Genomic DNA, 20,601 nt, shown 5'->3' on the forward strand with positions numbered 1-20,601 from the left:
TTATCAGCTATTCACTCTCCTAGACAGATTATTATCAACTCCTTCGTTTGTCCAACTGTTCTTCAGTCTGGGCCCTATCCCCACCTATCACTTACTCCTTATCCCCTGCCCCTACCCCATTTTCTGCATATATATTGACATTTTCCTAGCTACCATCGATTCTGAGCAAGGGTCACTGGACCTAAAATGTTAACTCTTCAGAGATGCTGCCAGACCTGCTGAACCTTTCCAACAACTTCTGATAGTGTGATTTTACTTTGCTTCATTTGACAAATAAGTGCATCATGGGAATTCAAGAAGTGAAGACAATAATCTGATGTTTTAGAGTTATAGCTGCAAGGAAGAGAGGGTTCTACTTAGCTTATGTGTAGGTTGATTAGGACAGAGGTAGTATATTTCCAGATCGTTAGCTCTTATCAAGAAATCATAACCACAGCTGTCTATTATACTGATGTGCTCTACGTTGCTTAGAAGTGTAGCAATTGACTAAATCTAATCTCTGCAGTAGTTAACTCTGTAACAATGTTTGTAATTGTACATTCCTTTAGATATCAATATACAATGTATAATAATTTGTAGAGATTAGTATTTTCTGTATCAATATTTTCAAATCTTCCGCATTGATTTTGCCTTTAAAGTATAAACGGTGACATGAAGTGTTTCCAAGCCTTCAAACACAGCAGAAACAAATCAACGCATCAGATAACAGATGTCTCAAAGGAAAATGCAAATGATCAGTGATAAGTGTCTGATTTAATAGGGGCTTCACTAATCAAGCAAACATTCAGCTATGAGCTCAAAGATATTAATTGTTGCTTACCGCTAATGCCTCCTTTTTCTTTAACAAAGAGCTAAGGTACATTCCAAATTACTTTATATTTATAAAATGTCCTAAAATGACAATAGTAAAAATTAATAGAGGATTAATCCATGGATTATTGAGAATTTAAGGAACTAGCCAGTGGATAATGAGAGGTGGCATCAGTCAATGTCCATTACTCTACAAACCAGAGATGGATTATGCATCTCAAACAATTAGCAATAAGCCTTGCCTAGACTAGAATGTAACCATGTAATTTATCATTTGATGAGTTGTGGCTTGGAAAGAGTTAAAAGGCTTTCCACGACCAAGACAGACAAGATGTTTGGACATCAGGTCTAACTTCAATCAGGGGTAGAAGGCCTTTGAGGCACTGAATCATAAAATCATAAATCACAGTTTCCCTACAGTGTGGAAGGAGGTCATTCAGCCCATCGAGTCTACACTGACCCTCTGAAAACCATTGTACCCAGACACAAACCTCTACCTTATCCATATAAGCTTGCATCTCCCATGGGTAAGCCACCTAACTTTCACATCCCTGGTCACTATGGGCAATTTAACACAACCAATCCACCTAACCTGCGCATCCTTGGATTGTGGACGGAAACTGAAGCACCCTGAGGAAACCCACGCAGACTTGAGAGCACGCAAACACAGTTCCCAGAGGGTGGAATCGAACCTGGGTCCCTGGCACAATAACCACTGAGCCACTGTGCACCCATTGGGCAGAAATCAAGAAACAAGACATCAACCTGCACTTAACCACTTGGCGTATCTCATTTCCAAGTACCAGAGCCACCTTCCTTGTGAGACATGTTGTTAGAGAAAATTTACCTGAACACAACCTTGCAATGCTCAGCCCTCTTTACCCTTTACACTACCACTATCCCAATCTCCATTTGGATAATTAAAGTCCACATTATCACTACTGCACCTCTGTTTTTTTTTTAAACAGGTATTTTCCTTTTCATTCTCCACACTCCTTGGTGGTCTACATACCACACAGAACAGTGTAATTGCAGCTTTTTTGTTTCTTAGCTTTAGCCAGATCAATTTTGTCTTTGAACCCTCCGAGGTATTATCTCTCTTCAAAACTGCAATGCTCTCTTTAACTAATGCTGCTAACTCTCCTCCTTTATCTCTCGAACACCTTGTATCAGGAATATTTGATATTTAGTACTTCCCTTACTTGAAGGAAGTCTTTATTATAGCCATTACAGTATACTTCAAAAATGCAACCTATACCTGTGACTAGCCAATCTTATTTATTAAGCTCCATGAATTCACATACACTCATCACACTCTGATTCAGACCACTTCAATTTCTCCCCTAAACCAATTTCACTTGTTAATTTAGTATTGTCTAGTACTCTAGACAAGTAATCGACTCCAGCATAATCTATCACAAAATACTTCATGCCCCCCACCCTTGATTTTCTTTGCTCTTTCATTTGGAGCAATTCTTCCAGTTTCCTAGGTTCTTAGCTCTGGAACAGCCTCCCCAAAAATCTACTTCTATCTGCTCTAATATGTCATAATCCATGCCTTCGCAACAATAATATTTAACTTGACTTCGATTTTGAAGGATTGTGTAAAAATTGATTTTCAGGTTCCCTAGCTACTAGCTCAGGTTTAGAGAGACAAAAAAAAATCACTGAAAGGCCCTTGGACATTCAAGCATTTTTTTTTTGGAAGTTGTGGGATTTATGATAATTTCTTGTTTTTATTTGGAGGTGCCGGTGTTGGACTGGGGTGTACAAAGTTAAAAATCACACAACACCAAGTTATAGTCCAACAGTTTTATTTGGAAGCACTAGCTTTCGGAGTGCTGCTCCTTCATCAGGTGGTTGTGGAGTATAAGCTTTTAACTTTGTTTTGTTTTTAGACTCCTTTTGGGGCTTTTGAACAGTGATTGCCTTGGAGAGTTTCTAGTTTGTCTGGAATCAGTAGGTGCAATAACAAGTCTGTGAGGAAGGCTGCCCAAATGGTCTCAAATAAAAGCAAAATAGTGCAGGTGCTGGAAATCTGAAACAAACACAGAGAATGATGGAGATGCTTCAGAACTTTTAGAAATTCTGAAGTCACTCTGGACTCAAACATTAATTCTGTTTCACTCTCCACAGATGCTGTCAGATATGTTGAGTTTCTGTAGCATTGTGTGTTCATCCATCTGTTCTCTCGCTGTTTGTGAAAGCACTTCTTTTATGAGCTGAGGGTGAAACATAATTGTTCTTCTAGAACCAATTCTAGAAGAACTTAATATTTTATTTCCTGAGCAAGCTGTGATTGCCAATACTTCAGAGATAATTGCAAGTCTATTAATTTATCAATGAGACTATCAAGACTACAGACTGTAAGACCTGACATTTATTCCCTTCAAAAACCAAAACTCATTGAACAAAGTGCTTTTCCAGATAGCCAATCTTTGCAGAGAGAAACAAAGTGAGAAATTGCTGTAAAAGCTCAACAGGTCTGGCAGCATCTGTGGAAAGAAATCAGAGTTAACATTTCTGATTGAGTGATCTTCCTCAGAACGCAGACTCTTTTGTTGAAGCTTTGTTTTATCCTTTTCCTGTTGTCTATAAGCATGTGCATTAGTGTTTTGGGCTATTTAGAGATTTAAACATTTACACTTCCGTTATAATAATTCTGTACATTGAATAAGTTCTATTTTAGATCAGAAAAAAATTGCATGTATTAAAGAAACTGAGTGAAAGCTCTTATCATGCGAAACCTAATATACATAAAGTATTTAATTGGTCTTCTCAGTAACTGAGCAAAATATTTCAATATTATGCTGTGGCCAAGTGAACAAATGAAACAGAGCACTCCTCCAGCTTCAGACATAACAATATGGCCCACATCCAATTTTACGTACGGGTTGCAGACAAGGTTATGGCCGTTATATAAATGCACTATTATAATCAATATACTTATTGTTAAGCATGATGTTTTGTTGTCAGCTTGGCTTCCTCCAAATACATTATGCACTTTTAACCCTAATTTGTACATAATTCATTAGGCATATTTACATTTTTTAAATCCTTACAATGTGGGTGTGCCTACAGAGTTTATTGATTCATCCCTCATTGGACAACAATTACTGAAATTTATTCTTTAACCCTAGGCACTGTTTGGTCAAACTATGAATAGAAAGCCATTGTTTGAGAATTTTAACTGAGTCAAAATATTTTAAATACATGTTTTGTCTCGGTAACTGAGAAATCACTTTATATGGCATGTTCAATAATTAATAAAAGTAAAAGGATTAACAGAGGGTGATGTGCAAATAAAATTTTAAAATGATTGCTTAATTAAACTAAGCTAGTCAAGTGATATAGTATGGGATGACTAATCTGGTCAAACAAAGCTCTGATGTCCAGCATCTGCAGCCCTCACTTTCTCCATAAAGCTTTAAAATGTCATGGCAGTGAGAATGAAAGATCGTACCTGGAAGACTATAACCATTTTAACATTTTTTTGTTTATATTCTACTGTATTTTTAGCCTATCAGCAACATTTCTGGAGAAACAAAGGTTATCTTTTTATTTTTAATAATTTCATTGCTATGTACGTTGCTTTAGTTAAAGTGTTTAGAAATTTTACTTCCAAACAGAATCATGCAAGTCCTCAATATATCTCAAGAGGTGAAGGCTGAGCAGCATTTACATAATGCCTTTCATGATATCAAAATATCCCAAAGTATTATGTAATGAGTTTAGTATTTTAAGTATAATCACTGTTGCAAGGTTATAACTTGCACACAGTAAGGTCATAGAAAGAGAATGTGCTCATGACAAAACAACCTGTTTTAGCAATATTGGTTGAGGAATAAGGGGAGAGTGACTGCACTTGACATCAAGGCTAATTTGATAAAGCATGTAATCAAGGAGCCTAGCAAAACTGAAGTCAACAGGAATCCAGGGGCGCATGGGTGAGCTTGTTGGAGTCACAGAAGAAGATAATTGTGGATGTTGGAGGTCAGACATCTCAGTTCCAGGACATCTCAACAGGAATTTATCAGGGTATTGTCTGAGGCCAACTATATTCAGCTGCCTTATCACTGAACTTCTCTTCATCATAAGATGAAAAGTGATTATGTTCATTGGTGATTGCACAATGTTTAGCAACTCTTTAGATGCTGAAACATGTCCAAATGCAACAAGTCTTGGACAAGATCCAGGTTTGGACTGGCAAATGGCAAGTAACATTTGTGCTACACAAGAGACAACCAATAAACATCTCCAAAACAGAGTGTCTAAAAATCAACCCATAACATTCAGTTACATCACCATCATGGAATCCCCCACTATCACTGATCAGAAAACTGAACTGGAGAGCCATATAAATACTAACATACAAGAGTAGGTCAGAGGCTCATAATCCATGATGACTCACCCACTGACCTCCCAAATCCCATCATTATCTACAAGGTGCAAGTTAAGAGTGTGAGGGAATACCCCCCAATTGCCTGGTTGAGTGCAGTTCCAACAACACTCAAGAAGCTTAACAATATTTAAGTGCTTGATTAGCACCACATCCACAAATGTTCAGTCCCTCCACAACCAACTCTATCAGCAGCATATACCATCTAAAAGGTGTATTACAGAAATTCACCAAGGCTCTTTCAGCAGCACTTTCTAAACTCACGAGTATGTAGAAGTACAAGAACAGCAAATACATGGAACCACCATTGCGTGCAAGTCCCCTTCAAGCCGTCAACATCCTGATTTGGAAACGTTGCTCTTCTTCAGTGTGGCTGGGTGGAAATCCTGGAATTGTGAGGGAACCAGCAGCAATCAAGAAGGAAGCTCAATACTACCTGTTGAGTAGCATTGGTAAGTGCTAGCCCAGCCACTCAAGCATACATACCATGAATGAATTTTAAAAAATGAAGTGATAAAAATGAAGCATGGCTGCGAAATTTATTGATTATGCAAAGGCTGGTAGAAAATAAGTTTTAAAGAGGACGTAAGGAAGCTACAAAAAGATGTAGATAGTTTAAATGAATAGGTTAAAATGTGGCAGATGGAGTAAATGTATGATATAAAATTGTTCATGTTGGCAGGAAACTTAAATGCGTATTATCTAAATGGTGAGATCTTGGAGTGCTCTGAGATGCTAAAGGATGTGTGCGTCCTAGTACATGAATCACAAAGGGCTTGTATGCAAGTTCAGCCAGTAATATGGAAAGTTAACAAAGTTATCACTTATTAGGAGAATAAATAAATACAAATATAGGGAAGTTATGCTTCAGTTATACAGAACACTCTGGGACCATATCTGGAATAGTATTGGTGACCTTATTTAAAGGAGGATGTAAATGTGTTTGAAACAGTTTGCAGAAGGTTTAAAGTCTAATATCTGGGATCGACAGGTCATCTTTAAGTAAAAGGTTAGACAGGCTAGACTTGTATCCACAGGAGTTTCGAAGATGAAATCTAACTTGATTGAAATATCTAAGTCCTGAGGGGTGGTAACAGGGTTAATATGCATAGCATGTTCCCCTTACAGGAGAGCTCGGGGTCACAATTGGTTGTTAGACGCCAAATCAGCTTTGTCTCTGGAAATATTTGTTCTTTAGAATAGTATCTTCGGCCTAACTATCGTCAATCCCTTCACCAATGACTATCCCTCAGTTTCAAGGTCAAAAATAGGAAGCTCGCTGATTATTACACAATGTTTAGTGTCACTTGCAATTCCTCAGATACTGATGCAGTCTGTACTGGACAACACTCTGGCTTAGATTGATACAGCATGGAAACAGACCCTTCAGTCTAACTCATCTATGCCAATCAAGTTTCCCAAACTAAACTAGTCCCACTTGTCTGAATTTGGCCCATATCTCTCTAAACTTTTCCCATTCATGTACCAAATGTCTTTTAAATGTTGTAACTGTAAGTGCATTTACCAATTCCCCGGCAATTCACTTCACACGAACCACATTCTAAGTTGCAACGAGCATTTGTGCCACACAAGTACCAGGTAGTCACTGCCCCTAACACTATTTATTAAAGCAGCATGTTTCATGTTAAAACCTCGGATGATGCAATCTTGGAGGCTGAGATTACACGATAACTAGATGATGAAATTGTCCCAGATTCTAAAGTCTATTGTTATTAAATGTTACTGCTTTTTGTACAGCTTTTCTTTTGGTAATGTCACTGCCCTAGTAATCCAATTGTGGTACCATCATTAGACAAATCACCCAAAATTCTAGGTGAATGTTCAGGGACATGGATTCAAATTCCACCAAGGCAGATGATGAATTCTGAATTCAATAAAAACATTGAATAAAAATTAGCTCACTGGTGACCATGTTACTATTGTCAATTATCATTCACTCTGGAGAATGAAGTCTGTCATTCTTACCTGGCGTGGTCAAATTTGACTCCAGACACACTGATTGACTCTCAACTGTCCTCGCAGCATTTGTAGTGAACAATGAATGCTGGCCTTGCCAGTGACACATAGGTCACTTGACCAAAAAAAAAGTATGAACATCCCGTGATTTTTTGGAAATAAAAAGGCAAATATTCCATCACATCTGGCCAGTTGTTGCAATATCAGAGTAATCATGTTCACTAATTCAAATTAAATTAATTTCACTGACCGGAATTATTTTATTATATGTTGAAGCTCCATTACAAAGCTTAGAATTACCATATATTTAACTCAAAACCAATGCTATGTAGATAATTGCCTGCTGTGCAATTAGGCAGATACTCACAAGCAAGAGAGTTAACTCTCCCTTAACATTCAATTTAGATGGAGGATATTTGTGAAAGATCAGAATAAATCTTATTGTTTAAACATTGCAGAATTCTTTCCTTTTTACCATCAACAGTAACAATGAGAAACCAACATATATATTGGCCCAGAAGTTCCAATCAGCCATTTATGCCAACCAGAGTTTTCTTGTCGACAGAACAACCACATTTTTCAACGCTCATCTGACAGTGCTGACATGTAAATCAAACAAGCAGTGCCACAGAACAGCAATAACAATGGCCCAGTTTTTCCTGTAAAATAATGGTGAGGCTATCAGCCTTAACCACCATTAAAGTCAAATTGCATAGCAAAACTTCTGGGAGCTGCACATGCACAATTAAACATAGAATGCCCTGGCCCTCAAGTATACTATTGAGAAATTCAGCAAAGATAGAAAAAAAGCCATACGTTGCTGTAGTTATGAAAGAAATACATACAACCATGCCAGAAATTTAGAATTTGTCCACTCACCCTTTTTTAAAAATATACCATCAAAACTTATTTTTGCCAGCATTAAAAGCTTATTTTTACTAAGTGCCATAATCCTTTATAATTTATTATCATGATCTTAAATCAAAAACCTTTACATCTTTTACGTGCCTCTATACCATAATTCTCTCAATTTCACTTTCTGTACATGATTTGACATTCAATTAAACATTCCAATTTCCTAGTTAAAACTTGGTGCTGCTCAACAATCTGCTTAGCTTGCACACAAACAAAAAAAGTTGAGTAATTTGGGCCCTTAAATTCGCTTTGCAAATTGTTAAAATCAAGACTTCTCTGAATACGGTTTCAACTACTTCTTCATATCTTCTCCCATAACATTCAGTTCTCTTGACGAACAAAAATAACTGACACAGCTTTGAATATATTCAAGTAACTGAGCTCCCACTGCTCTCTGTGGAAGATAATACCACAAACTAATAAACTTCAAAAAGAAAATATCTTATTTCAGGCTTAAATAGTTGGCTTCTAATTTATAAAGCATACCCACAATGAGTCCTGCAAGAGGAAAATCATCTTGTGATCCTTCAGAACCTTACTTCTTTCACTATGTTAGCTATCATTCTTCAAGTTTCCAATGGATATATTTCCACTCTGCTCAACCCTTCATCATAAAATAAATCCTTCATCCCAAGAATAAATTAAATGAGTCTTCTCTGAATTGCTTGTAATGTAACTACATCCTTTCTTAAGTAAGGAGTCTAAAAATGCAAATGGTACTCCAAATGTTGTCTCATTCAGGTTCTACACAGATTAAGCAACATCTGCCTACTTAAAATTCAATTCCCCTTGCAAGAAACAGCAATATTCCTTTTCCTTTCTTGCTACTTGTTATACATGTATGCTAACACTGTGATTTATGTATCAGAACGCGATATATAGAGGTCCTAGATATCATTTAAAAGGCACAATACAAAGCAGCTTACTAATCACAGCAAATTCCAGTGCTAATTCCCACTAACTTTGGCCCATTAAATGAATTAAGGAACTTAGAAGTACACATACCTTCACCAGAGTTTCTTCAGTTGTCAAAAAATTTAAATTTTTCACAAATAAAGTACATCCTGGAAGATGTTCTTCTTCACTGACACTCAAATTATCTGCTTCATTTTCATCCTTTGCTTGGTCACCTTCATCTTCCAGAAAATATAAAACAAGTCATGTTTAATACATTAATTTTCTTATTGCAATCATTCAATATTTATTTTCCCAAATTAACAGTAAATTCAGGATACAGGAATTCAAATCAATGCTTTGATTTTTTCTCTCATCTCCTTGGTCCAAAATGTTAATTCATAATAATGAAATTGATTTTCTAGCGATTTTCTGGACCACATACTTTTGGAGATAGGTTCTTGTTCAAAATCTAATTCACCTCATTTAAGTAGTTCCACTAGAATTAAGTTATAACCCTGCAATACCAAAGGGAATGAATGAGTGTTTTATAAATCAGATGCTCAATAACTTGAATATTTCAAAAAAAAACTTCCTTCTTCATTTAACATGCAACACAAACCACAAGCTCAGGAGAAAGTGATCCAAAATTGCAGAAATGTCATGACACAGGTGGAGGTCATTCAGCCCATCACGTCTTCAATGGTTTGCCAAATGAGCATCATCATTTACTGCCATTCTTCATGTGATTTTTCCATACCCTTTAATTAACATCTAATGCCTTCCTGAATATCTCCAGTGAAACTGCCTCTACCATACTTCCAGACTCTCCGTTCCATACTGAAACCACTGGTTAGTAAAATTAGAAAGAGTGCCATTTGCATAGCACTTTTAGTAAATTAGTTGTAAGACATTTGCATGTGTCAAATCTGGACAGCTAAACTAAGCAAAAATGCGTGAAGATTGTTCTATGCAGCACCATTCCACATATTATGAAATATACCCCAATTGAAGTCATTGATGTGTTTAAATAATGTGCTTTGGCTTCTTGCTAGCAAAGTGTTGGTCGTGTAGCATGCCTTTAATCATCCAGTTAGCTTGCCAGTGATAATTTATTGGCATGGCCCTTTTGCTCAGAAGAAATCCTAAAGTATTGGCACAAATAATATTTAAAAGATATTCTAAAGAGTTTCCTGATCGTAAAAAGGCTGGGATGTAACCCTATGCAAAAATACATTTTGAATTTTAATGACAATCTTGTCAGAAATGAAAAATATGGATATATATGAACAGCTTGCATTTCACTATCTTTGGAATTTCAGCACAAAAGATCCACTATTCATGGATGGCATTAATAGGTGGATAGCTACCACTAATCACAATTTGCATGTTTACTCTATATTTGGTACAGTTGCAGCCAATGACATTGTGGTGCCAGCTGGTGTCAAAACTCTTAATGTCAGTCAGTGATTAAAGTTTTCAGTTATCTGATTCTCTGTTATCACCCAAAGTCAAGCTTGACTTAGGTCAGTTAGAATGATTAAGACATATTCAGCAATACCTGATGATGCATAGTTGTATTTCTTAAATTTTCAAGGCATATCTATGTTGTTCCGAAAAATGTGGGAACATACTGCAATTGTTCTTTATGGCTGATTATGTACAATAAAGTAAATCTACCATAATACATCATCATGTTTGATTAACAAGTATTTTATACGACTACAAATTGCAATAATACAGTGCCCTCAATGCAGAAAAATGTCTTAAAGTATTTCACACTGGTACAATCAGACACAAATTTTGCTGGGACAAAGTAGCAGATAATAGGAAGGTGATGAAAATGTAGGTGGTAAATGTTAGCTGGTAAAAGTTACCCAAAAGGAGAAAGGCTATCCAGAAGGAAAAGTTGGCTTAAAATTTCAGTGCAGTGTAAAAACCCTCCTTATGAAGTCAAGGCATACGAACTAGAATGTCAGGATGAAGCTTTAAAAACCTGTTTCCCATTGCACAGAGAGAAACTGAAGGGATGCAGGTACCAGTTTTGCCGACCCCAGGAGTGCAGATCAGTGTCAAAGATGTTCAATGACCAGAGTAAGCAAGTAACACAACCAGATTGCCTTTTCTTCCATGGTCATCAAAAACAAACTTCTACACTTTTTCGGCCTTCATACTTCAGATTAATGGAAGCATTAACTTGTGATCTTCAAGATATGTGATCTTACAAATACATTAAGGACAAAAGGGTAACTAGGGAGAGAATAGGGCCCCTCAATGATCAGCAAGATGGCCTTTGTGTGGAGCCGCAGGAGAATGGGGCAGATACTAAGCAAGTATTTTGCATCAGTATTTACTTTGGAAAAGGACATGTAATATATAGAATGTAGGAAAATAGATGGTGACATCTTGCAAAATGTCCATATTACAGAGGAGGAATTGCTGGGTGTCTTGAAACACGTAAAGGTGGATAAATCCCCAGGACCTGATCAGGTGTACCCGAAAACTCTGTGGGAAGCTAGGGAAGTGATTGCTGGGCCTCTTACTGAGATATTTGTATCATCGATTGTCGCAGGTGAGGTGCCAGAAGACTGGAGGTTGGCAAACGTGGTGCAACTGTTTAAGAAGGGTGGTAATGACAAGCCAGGGAACTATGGACCAGTGAGCCTGATCTCGGTGGTGGGCAAGTTGTTGGAGGCAATCCTAAAGGACAGGATATCCATACATTTGGAAAGGCAAGGACTGATTAGGGATAGTCAACATGGCTTTGTGCGTGGGAAATCATGTCTCACAAACTTGATTGAGTTTTTTGAAGAAGTAACAAAAAGGATTGATGAGGGCAGAGCGGTAGATGTGATCTATAGGGACTTCAGTAAGACGTTTGACAAGGTTCCCCATGGGAGACTGGTGAGCAAGATTAGATGTCATGGAATACAGAGAAAACTCGCCATTTGGATACAGAAATGGCTCAAAGGTAGAAGTCAGAGGGTGGTGGTGCAGAGTTGTTTTTCAGACTGTAGGCCTGTGACTAGTGCCGCAAGGATCTGTGCTGGGTCCACTACTTTTCATCATTTATATAAATGATTTAGATGTGAGCATAAGAGGTATAGTTAGTAAGTTTGCAGATGACACTAAAATTGGAAGAGTAGTGGACAGCACAGAAGGCTACCTCAGATTACAACGGGATCTTGATCAGATGGGCCAATGGACTGAGAAGTGGCAGATGGAGTTTAATTTAGATAAATGTGAGGTGCTGCATTTTGGGAAAGCAAATCTTAGCAGGACGTATACATGTAATGATCAGGTCTGAGGGAGTGTTGATGAACAAAGAAACCTTGGAGTGCAGGTTCATAGCTCTTTGAAAGTGGAGTCATAGGTAGATAGGATAGTGAAGGCGGCAATTGGTATGCTTTCCTTTATTGGTCAGAGTATTGAATACAGGAGTTGGGGAGGTCATGTTGTGGCTGTACAGGAGACTGGTTAGGCCACTGTTGGAATATCGCATGCAGTTCTGGTTTCCTTCCTTTCGGAAAGATGTTGTGAAACTTGAAGGGGTTCTGAAAAGATTTACAAGGATGTTGCCAGGATTGGAGGATTTGTTGAATAGGCTAGGGCTGTTTTCCCTTGAGCATCGGAGGCTGAGGGGTGACCATATAGAGGTTTATAAAATCATGAGGGGTAGGAATAGGGTAAGTAGACAAAGTCTTTTCCCTAGAGTGGGAGAGTCCAGAACTAGGGGGCATAGATTTAGGGTGAGAGGAGAAAGATATAAAAGAGACCCAAGGCCAACTTTTTCACGCAGAGTATGTGAATTCCAGTATGTGTATGGAATGAGCTGCCAGAGGAAGTAGTGGAGACTAGATTAGATTACAGATTAAATTAGATTAGATTACATTACAGTGTGGAAACAGGCCCGTCGGCCCAACAAGTCTACACCGACCCGCCGAAGCACAACCCACCCAGACCAATCCCCCCACATTTACCTCTTCACCTAACGTTACGGGCAATTTACCATGGCCAATTCACCTAACCTGCACATTTTTGGATTGTGGGAGGAAACCGGAGCACCCGGAGGAAACCCACGCAGACACGGGGAGAACGTGCAAACTCCACACAGAGAGTCGCCTGAGGCGGGAATTGAACCCCAGTCTCTGGCGCTGTGTGGCTGCAGTGCTAACCACTGTGTCACCGTGCCGCCCACAAGTACAGTTGCAACATTTAAATGGCATCTGGATGGGTATATGAATAGAAAGGGTTTGGAGGGATATGGGCCAGGTACTGGCAGGTGGGACTAGATTGGGTTGGGATATCTGGTTGACGTGGATGAGTTAGACCGATGGGTCTGTTTCCATGCTGTGCATCTCTGACTCTATATCGTTATAGCATCAATTGCTTTCTTGACATCAGTGATACTGCCAGATCTGCGATTTCTGCAGTCTGATCTTGCCAGGCAGATATTTCTTAAATTATCGTTGAAACCAAATGACATATTCACATTGCAGAAGTATTTTGAATGCAATATCTAAGAAAGGCAGGTGGTGGAAAGAGTCATCCTGATATTAATAAGATCGTCATTTTGAGAATTACTTGAACAAGCATATAGGTGTTACTTGGTAAATAGAGCAAAATTATTCTGCGATAACTTGAGACTTGATGTCTTTTGAATTATATCAAAACAATAATCATCCTGAAACTTTCCTCAGTGTTTTTCTTTATCCAAAGAAGAGACAGCAATCCTTCCAGGAATATTCTCAATCAGGTCATTCTTAGATTGCAAAGTTGTGTAGGTCACAATTGTATAGAAATATGTAGACTTCTGGAAGGACAAGATATTCCAAAGAAATGCATTATGGTATCTTCTGAACATCTTGCAGTGATAAGGATTCTTAGCTGGCTGCTATTCACATTCTGGACACTGTAATGGTAAGCTGCCTATTCAGGATGTTGCGGTCAATAGGAGTTGACAAACTGTTGAGTGCAAGATATTGTACCTGCCATTTTGACAAAGCTGGCAACAGTACACAGCAAGATCATTCTGTTTCTCTGCTGCAACACTATCACACAAAAGAAGGTGAAATCCCTGGAAGTGGGGCAAATACACTCCCAGACAGCACCACGATTAGTTGGATGAAGTTGCCCAAATAATCCCAAGACATAAAAACTGGCTAAGATCATAACATTCATTGCCATGATAAAGCTGTATGATCAGAACCGTCTTACATAAATCCTCAGAAAAAAACAGGCTCACCTCTCTATTTATCTCTTTTGTGCAGCACGTTTTTCGAATAAAATACCTCACTAACATCTGTATACAGTCTATTATCTATTTCCTTGGTCAACTAAAAAGATTAAGGGCTAAATCACCTCATCTCCTGCCTCACTTCTCATCATTCTTGACTGCTACTTCTCTTCCTTATAATATTGGCAAATCCACAACTGGCCCTAAGGTCTTCTCACTGTTGGGTTAAAGGGAGAAATATTTCAGGACTTCTCTGTCCCAGTCAATGGTTAATCCAGCATTCTGAAGGAGTAGAGAAAAAAAAATACTGCAAAAGCACTTTCCCAGTTCCAATAATCTGTGATTTAGTATTCTTTGGACTCCTCAAACAGTCTTTGCTAATGCCATGCTATGCCATAGAAAACTGAGTTATATTCTACAAACATCAACATTATTGGTCCAGTACAACATTATTGATGGTCTGCATTTCAGGATACTTAAAGTAAATGCGGAGAATAAATGTAATTGATATCCAGGCAGCACTTAATTGAGTGTGACATCAACATGTTCCAGCAAAATTGAAATCAGTGGGAGTCAGGGGGAATATCACTCTTCTGATATGAGTCACACCTATTAGAACTGAAGATTGTGATGTTTAATCAAGGCCAATCACTTCAGTCCCAGGCAGTACTGCAGAGTTTCCTCAGGGTGTGTCCTTCGCCCAACTATCTTCATCTACTTCAATAATTACCTTCCTTACTTAGGATCAGAAATGGGGATGTTTGTTGGTGTTTACAAAATGTTCAGTATCGTTTGTGACTCCTATGATACTGAAGAAGTCCGTGCCAATATGAAGCAATACTGATTTGCATTCAGGCTTGCACTGACAAATAGTAACTAATATTCACCTTGTAAAAATACCTTAAAATTAACACTTGCAACAAAAAAGGATCCGATTATCTCCCCTTGACATTCAAAGGCATTACTATCACTGAATCCCAAACTATCAATTCCTAGATGGTAGCAAAGACTAGAAACTGAACTAGACCTGCCACACAAATCATGTAGGTTAGAGACCAAACATTCTGTGTAGGCAAATCATTTCCTGACTTTCCGAAGCATATCCAACATCTGCAAGGCACAAAGAGACCAGCCTGATTTGTGCCACTCCAACACCACACAAGCAGCTTAAAACCATCCAGGACAAGGCAGTGCACTCAATTTGAACCCCATCCACCACCCTCGACTTCACCCACTCCACCACTAGGGCAGAATGGCAGCAGTGTTCATGATACAAGATGAACTGCAGCAATTCACTATAGTTCATCCCATAGCACCTTCCAAACCAATGTCTTCTATCACCTAGGACAAGGATGCAGACTTAGAGCAACAGTACAACGTACAGGCTCCTCTCCAAGTATGTTTCACTAAGGTCTCCTCTCATTCTTCTAGACTCCAATGAGTACAAGATAAATCTACTCAATCTCTCCTCAGAAGATAATGCATATCGAGCTTCAACCAAGTGAACTTTCTCTGAACTGCCTCCAATGCCAGTATATCTTTCCTTATGTAGGGGAACAAAAACCGTTCACCTATTGTTAGTGCACTTTGACTAATGCCTTGTAAACTTTTAACACGACCTCCCTATTTTTATAGTCCATTTCCTTTGAAACAATGGTCAAAGGTCCATTCAACTTCCCTATGATATGATGAATTTTTATACTAGATTTTTGTGATTCCCGCATAAGGACCCTGAAATTTCTCTGTCCTGCAATTTCTTCAGTCTTTCCCCATTTAGATAATATTCAGGTTTCTTATTCTCTTTGCCAAAGTACATCTCATTTTCCCACATTATATTCCATCGTTGATTCTACACACATCATTAAAATTAACACTTTCACTAATAATAAAAACAAATTACTGGGAAAACTCAGCAGGTCTGGAAGCATCTGTAGAGTGAAATCAGAGTTAACATTGTAGGTTCAGTGACCCTTCCTCAGAACTGATGGCAGCTAGGAAGAAGTTGATTTCTATGTAGAAGATTGGGTAGGGGGAGAAGGTAAGGAGTAAATGATAGATAGAGATAGAGCCCAAACAGACAGAAGAACAGTGAGACAAAGGAGTGGATAATGATCTGACTAGGAGAATGAATAGCTACTATTGGGGCTATTCATGGTTAACTACGATTGGTGTGTCATAGCAGACCATGTGATTACAAAACCTGTTGTGTGGGGACTGGGATAAGGACGTAGGGAAGGTGCCTCAAGCTCTAAAATTGTTGAACTTGATATGGAGTCCAGAAGACTGCAGAATTCCCGAGTGGAAAATGAGGTGCTGCTTGTGCTGAACTTCACTAGAGCACTGCATCAGGCCTGAAACAGATGTTGGCCAGGGAACAAGGTGGTATGTTGAAATGGCAGGAACGTGGAAGCTCAGTTTTTTTTAAGCAGACAGAACATAGATGTTCTGCAAAGCAGTCACCTAGTCTACGCTTCACTTCCCCAATGTACAGGAGACCACACTGTGAATGCAATAGACTAGATTAAGTGAAGTGCAGGTAAACTACTGCTTCACTTGGAAGGTGTGTTTGGGCCCTTGGATACTGACAGGGGAGGAAGTGAATGGGCATGTGTCACACCTTCTGTGATTGCAAGGAAAGATGCCATGGAGCTGTGGGGGGAGGGTGCTGGGAGTGAAAGAGGAGTGGACTAGCGTGTCCCAGAAGAAATGGTCTGCAGACGGCTGACAGGGGAGGGGAGAGGAATGTGTGTCTGGTGGTGGCATCCTCCTGGAGGTGGCAGAAATGACAGCTAACGAACCTCTGGTATGGATGCTGGAGGGATGGTAGGTGAGGACAAAGGATCCCTATTACTGCTGTAAAACGGAAGAAAGGGGGTGAGGGCTGAAGTGCAGGACATGGGTCACACCCAGTTGAGGGCAGTGCTGGGGAATCCTCAGTTTAGGAAGAAGGAGGTGGACATTTTGGAGGCCACCTTTGTCAAATTTGGTTTCATCAGAACAGATGTGATGGAGACAGAGGAATTGGGAGAATGTATTAGTATCATTACAGGAAGCAGGGTGTAAGGATGTATAGTTGTAACTGTGGGAGTCAATTGGTTTGTAGTGGATATATTACACTTTCACTAATAAGATTTGAATCTGCATTGGATGGAATGTTTTGAGAAGAAGTAACAGGAGATCTTTTGAGGATAATTTCAACACATGCTTTCCTTAAATTCATCATCTAATGTTTTTCATTATAGAGTCTTCTTTCCCCTCTAAAAACCAGAGCAAAACTCTCTACATGCTAAGCTCTCAACAAAATTCCACTTCAAATGACTCTCCTTCAATTCCACTTCAAATGGCTCTCCTTCAATTCCACCAATGTATGGAGCTCCACTGACAAGTGCATTAATACAAGAGAGCTTCATTTGAAATCAGAGCAGTATCAATCTGCACTCTTAACACCAATTTCAATGCTTGCAACTTTCATTACAAAAACAAGTTTTGTTCTCAGGTATTGACTAATCCGCTCCAGTAATTAATCTTAACTGGATTCTATTATCTGATTGAAATTTGAAAGATATATTAAACTAGTATTACATAAGATATAAAAGCAAAGAAATATGTCATTCCACCCAATTAATCCATGCCAGAGTTTATGCTCCACTTGTCTGATTTTAAATTTTTGTATTTTTTTTCCAATACTCCCTCATGGAAAAATAGTGACTAAGATGATCAATTAGCATCAACAATCTTTTAGGACTGTGCCTGAAGTAGCTATTTTTCACACAGAAGTATGGACAGCATCACCAGTCCATTTACTTGCAGCTAGAAAAAGGCTGAGAGATATTACAGTCAAGCTTGCTGGGAACTCTAATGATATACAGGAAACAATGGTCATTAATAGGAACATTAGTGGATATTTTCCCTCTATAATTTGAGGACACATAGGTACCACCCCAGTTTTCTCTGGCTGAAATTGTTTAATAAAAAGTGAGGCTTCTGTAGTTTTGAAAGAACTTCCAACAATGAAAAGTGATGTGTAACACAATGGAAAATCTTCAAAGCATAACTCAATGGTAGTACCTTTCAGTTAGCAGCAAGTTGAGAACGTAAACATTGATTAAGTCACCTCGTATTATATAGAAACCTAAATTAATTAATGAATAAACAGTAGTAATAAAGAACTGTTAAACAATACATTACAATGCCTTTTAATTTCAGAATATTCAGGATAACTCAAGGTTCCAGGAACCATGCATCCTATTCATGAATACAAAAAAAGCAATTTCATAAATCAGAGAATAAAAATATATTTTATACAACATATTTCAAATATATGGTGTAGGTGTTGATGAACCTGACTGAATCAATTCCTCTTATGAGACGTCAGTAGAACCATAAAACCACACATAGGTTGATAACTTACGTTATTACATGACCTTGTCAAGAGACTTAATAAGAGAATGTTTAATGAAAATTAAAATATTCACTTTCTTGGAGTTTATACAGAGATTCATATACAATAGAAAAATATTCAGCAGCATTAATTCCCCTAGTCAAATGTTCTTAACACTTGTAATTTCCATCAAAATTAATCACTTCTGCAACTAACGTACTAATGCTGTTAAAAATCTGCACACAAAGGTTTACTTTAATGCTCAGGTGTTTTTAATTTCTTCTATTTGTTTCATGTAAAAGAAAATTTAAAATATTTCATTTGTTTAAATTTAGTAAGAAAGGGTTCTGTCAACTCAGGGGAAATTAATAAATCATTGACAGTTAATCCATCAGCAAAAAGATTTAAATGCAACTCCATCTGTGGCTTGCACGATAAAATGCAGTCACGCAAAGCAAAAAGCAGTTACATTATTCTTGAGCTACAAAATTCTGAGGTTTTCTGCATGCAAAGCACATCCTGCACAACAAAAGCTATTATCAGTGAACTGCAGCCTTCGCTAAGCATTCCCCTGAAGTTCATTATCACAAGGCCTGGGTCTCGGCACAGTAAGATAATAGTTCCCTGGTGACTAGTAGCCAGATTGGCATTGCTGCTTTCATTCTCAAAGCTCAAGGCTCACCTCCCCCAAAGGCCACTGTTGCAGCCTTATATATGTATGAAAAAAACCATGAAAGTTCAAAATGAGTCATGTCCTTGACGAAGAAAGAAGAGAGCACTGGGACAAGTATTAGCCTGTCACTAATACAATGCAGTCATATGTACTGCTTACAGAGTAAGCATTGCTTCGTGTTGGACAACAGAGGCTTTGTTTTCTTCCCTTATTTTCTCAGGTGATCCTACCTAACTAAAGTATTTGTTGTAAGCTTTAAAGCTCTCTAATAAAAGTTACATAATACGCTCACATAATGTTCCATATTTTCAAAGATAAAAGCAAAAGCCATTGTTTTAGAAACAACCCACAACAAAGTTCGATTAAAACAGAAAACAAATGACTAAAATCAACTACAGCATGCTTATGAACATAGCCATAAATATCTTACAAGTATTAGATATGTATTTTACCATGATCTATAATCTTCAGAGCAATTATCATGACCACAAATCATAACCCCAGATCACCTATGCGCATGATTTTTTTTGAATAAATGAAACGCAGCCAAACGTTGACTGCAGATCTAAATTCTGTGGCTGCCTAAAGAGAGAGTTTGGAATGTCACACCTGACAATGTGTCAATGGAGCTTCAAAAGGAAGAAATGCACTGCAAACTAAATTTATAACTTCCTCAGAATATGTAAACAGAGTATTATTGAAAACAAAACCATTCATTTGAGAAACATTTGCAGTTCTCCCTTTCAGGAATACAGACAGTGGTTAAAATTGTACTTTAACCTTGTTGTGCACGCACGTGTTAGATTAGATTCCCTACAATGTGGAAACAGTCCCTTTGACCCCACAAATCCTAACCAACCCTCCGAAGAATAACCTACCCAGACCCATTTCCCTTTGACTAATGTACCTAACACTGGGCAATTTAGCATGGCCAATTCACCTGACCTGCACATCTTTGGAATGTGGGAGGAAACCGGAGCACGCAGAGGAAACCGACGCAGACACAGGAAGAATGCAACTCCACACAGACAGTTGCCTGAGGCTGGGATCGAACCTGGGTCCCTGGTGCTATGAGGCAGCAGGGCTAACCACTGAGCCACCGTGCCACCCCTTAACGAGTCCACACCAACCCTCCGAAGAGTAACTCACTCAGATCTATTCCACTACCCTATGTTTACCCATGACTAATGCACACAACACTATGGACAATTTAGCATTGCCAATTCATCTAACCTGTTAATAGCTTGATATCCTAGTGTTTGGATTAGTGTGTAAAGACAATTAAGGCTCTGAGAAAAGCCATTTAAACACACCTG

The 20,601-nt window shown here is 38.4% G+C and overlaps 1 protein-coding gene across 4 annotated transcripts in view; it reads right to left on the minus strand.

Annotated features, from left to right (window-relative positions):
• Positions 1-20,601, minus strand: part of rbm19 (RNA binding motif protein 19) — a 243,640-nt gene that overhangs the window by 172,388 nt on the left and 50,651 nt on the right. For 3 of the 4 annotated variants that reach the window (XM_043715848.1, XM_043715850.1, XM_043715849.1), the window contains one exon: positions 9,107-9,237. In XM_043715848.1, the coding sequence (XP_043571783.1) occupies positions 9,107-9,237 (131 nt within the window). Of the gene's footprint in view, positions 1-2,671; positions 2,849-9,106; positions 9,238-20,601 lie in introns of those variants that run through there. The other variant, XM_043715851.1, reaches the window with a different exon arrangement.

The sequence above is a fragment of the Chiloscyllium plagiosum genome, chromosome 25 (assembly GCF_004010195.1).
Source record: "Chiloscyllium plagiosum isolate BGI_BamShark_2017 chromosome 25, ASM401019v2, whole genome shotgun sequence".
Taxonomy (NCBI): Eukaryota; Metazoa; Chordata; class Chondrichthyes; order Orectolobiformes; family Hemiscylliidae; genus Chiloscyllium; species Chiloscyllium plagiosum.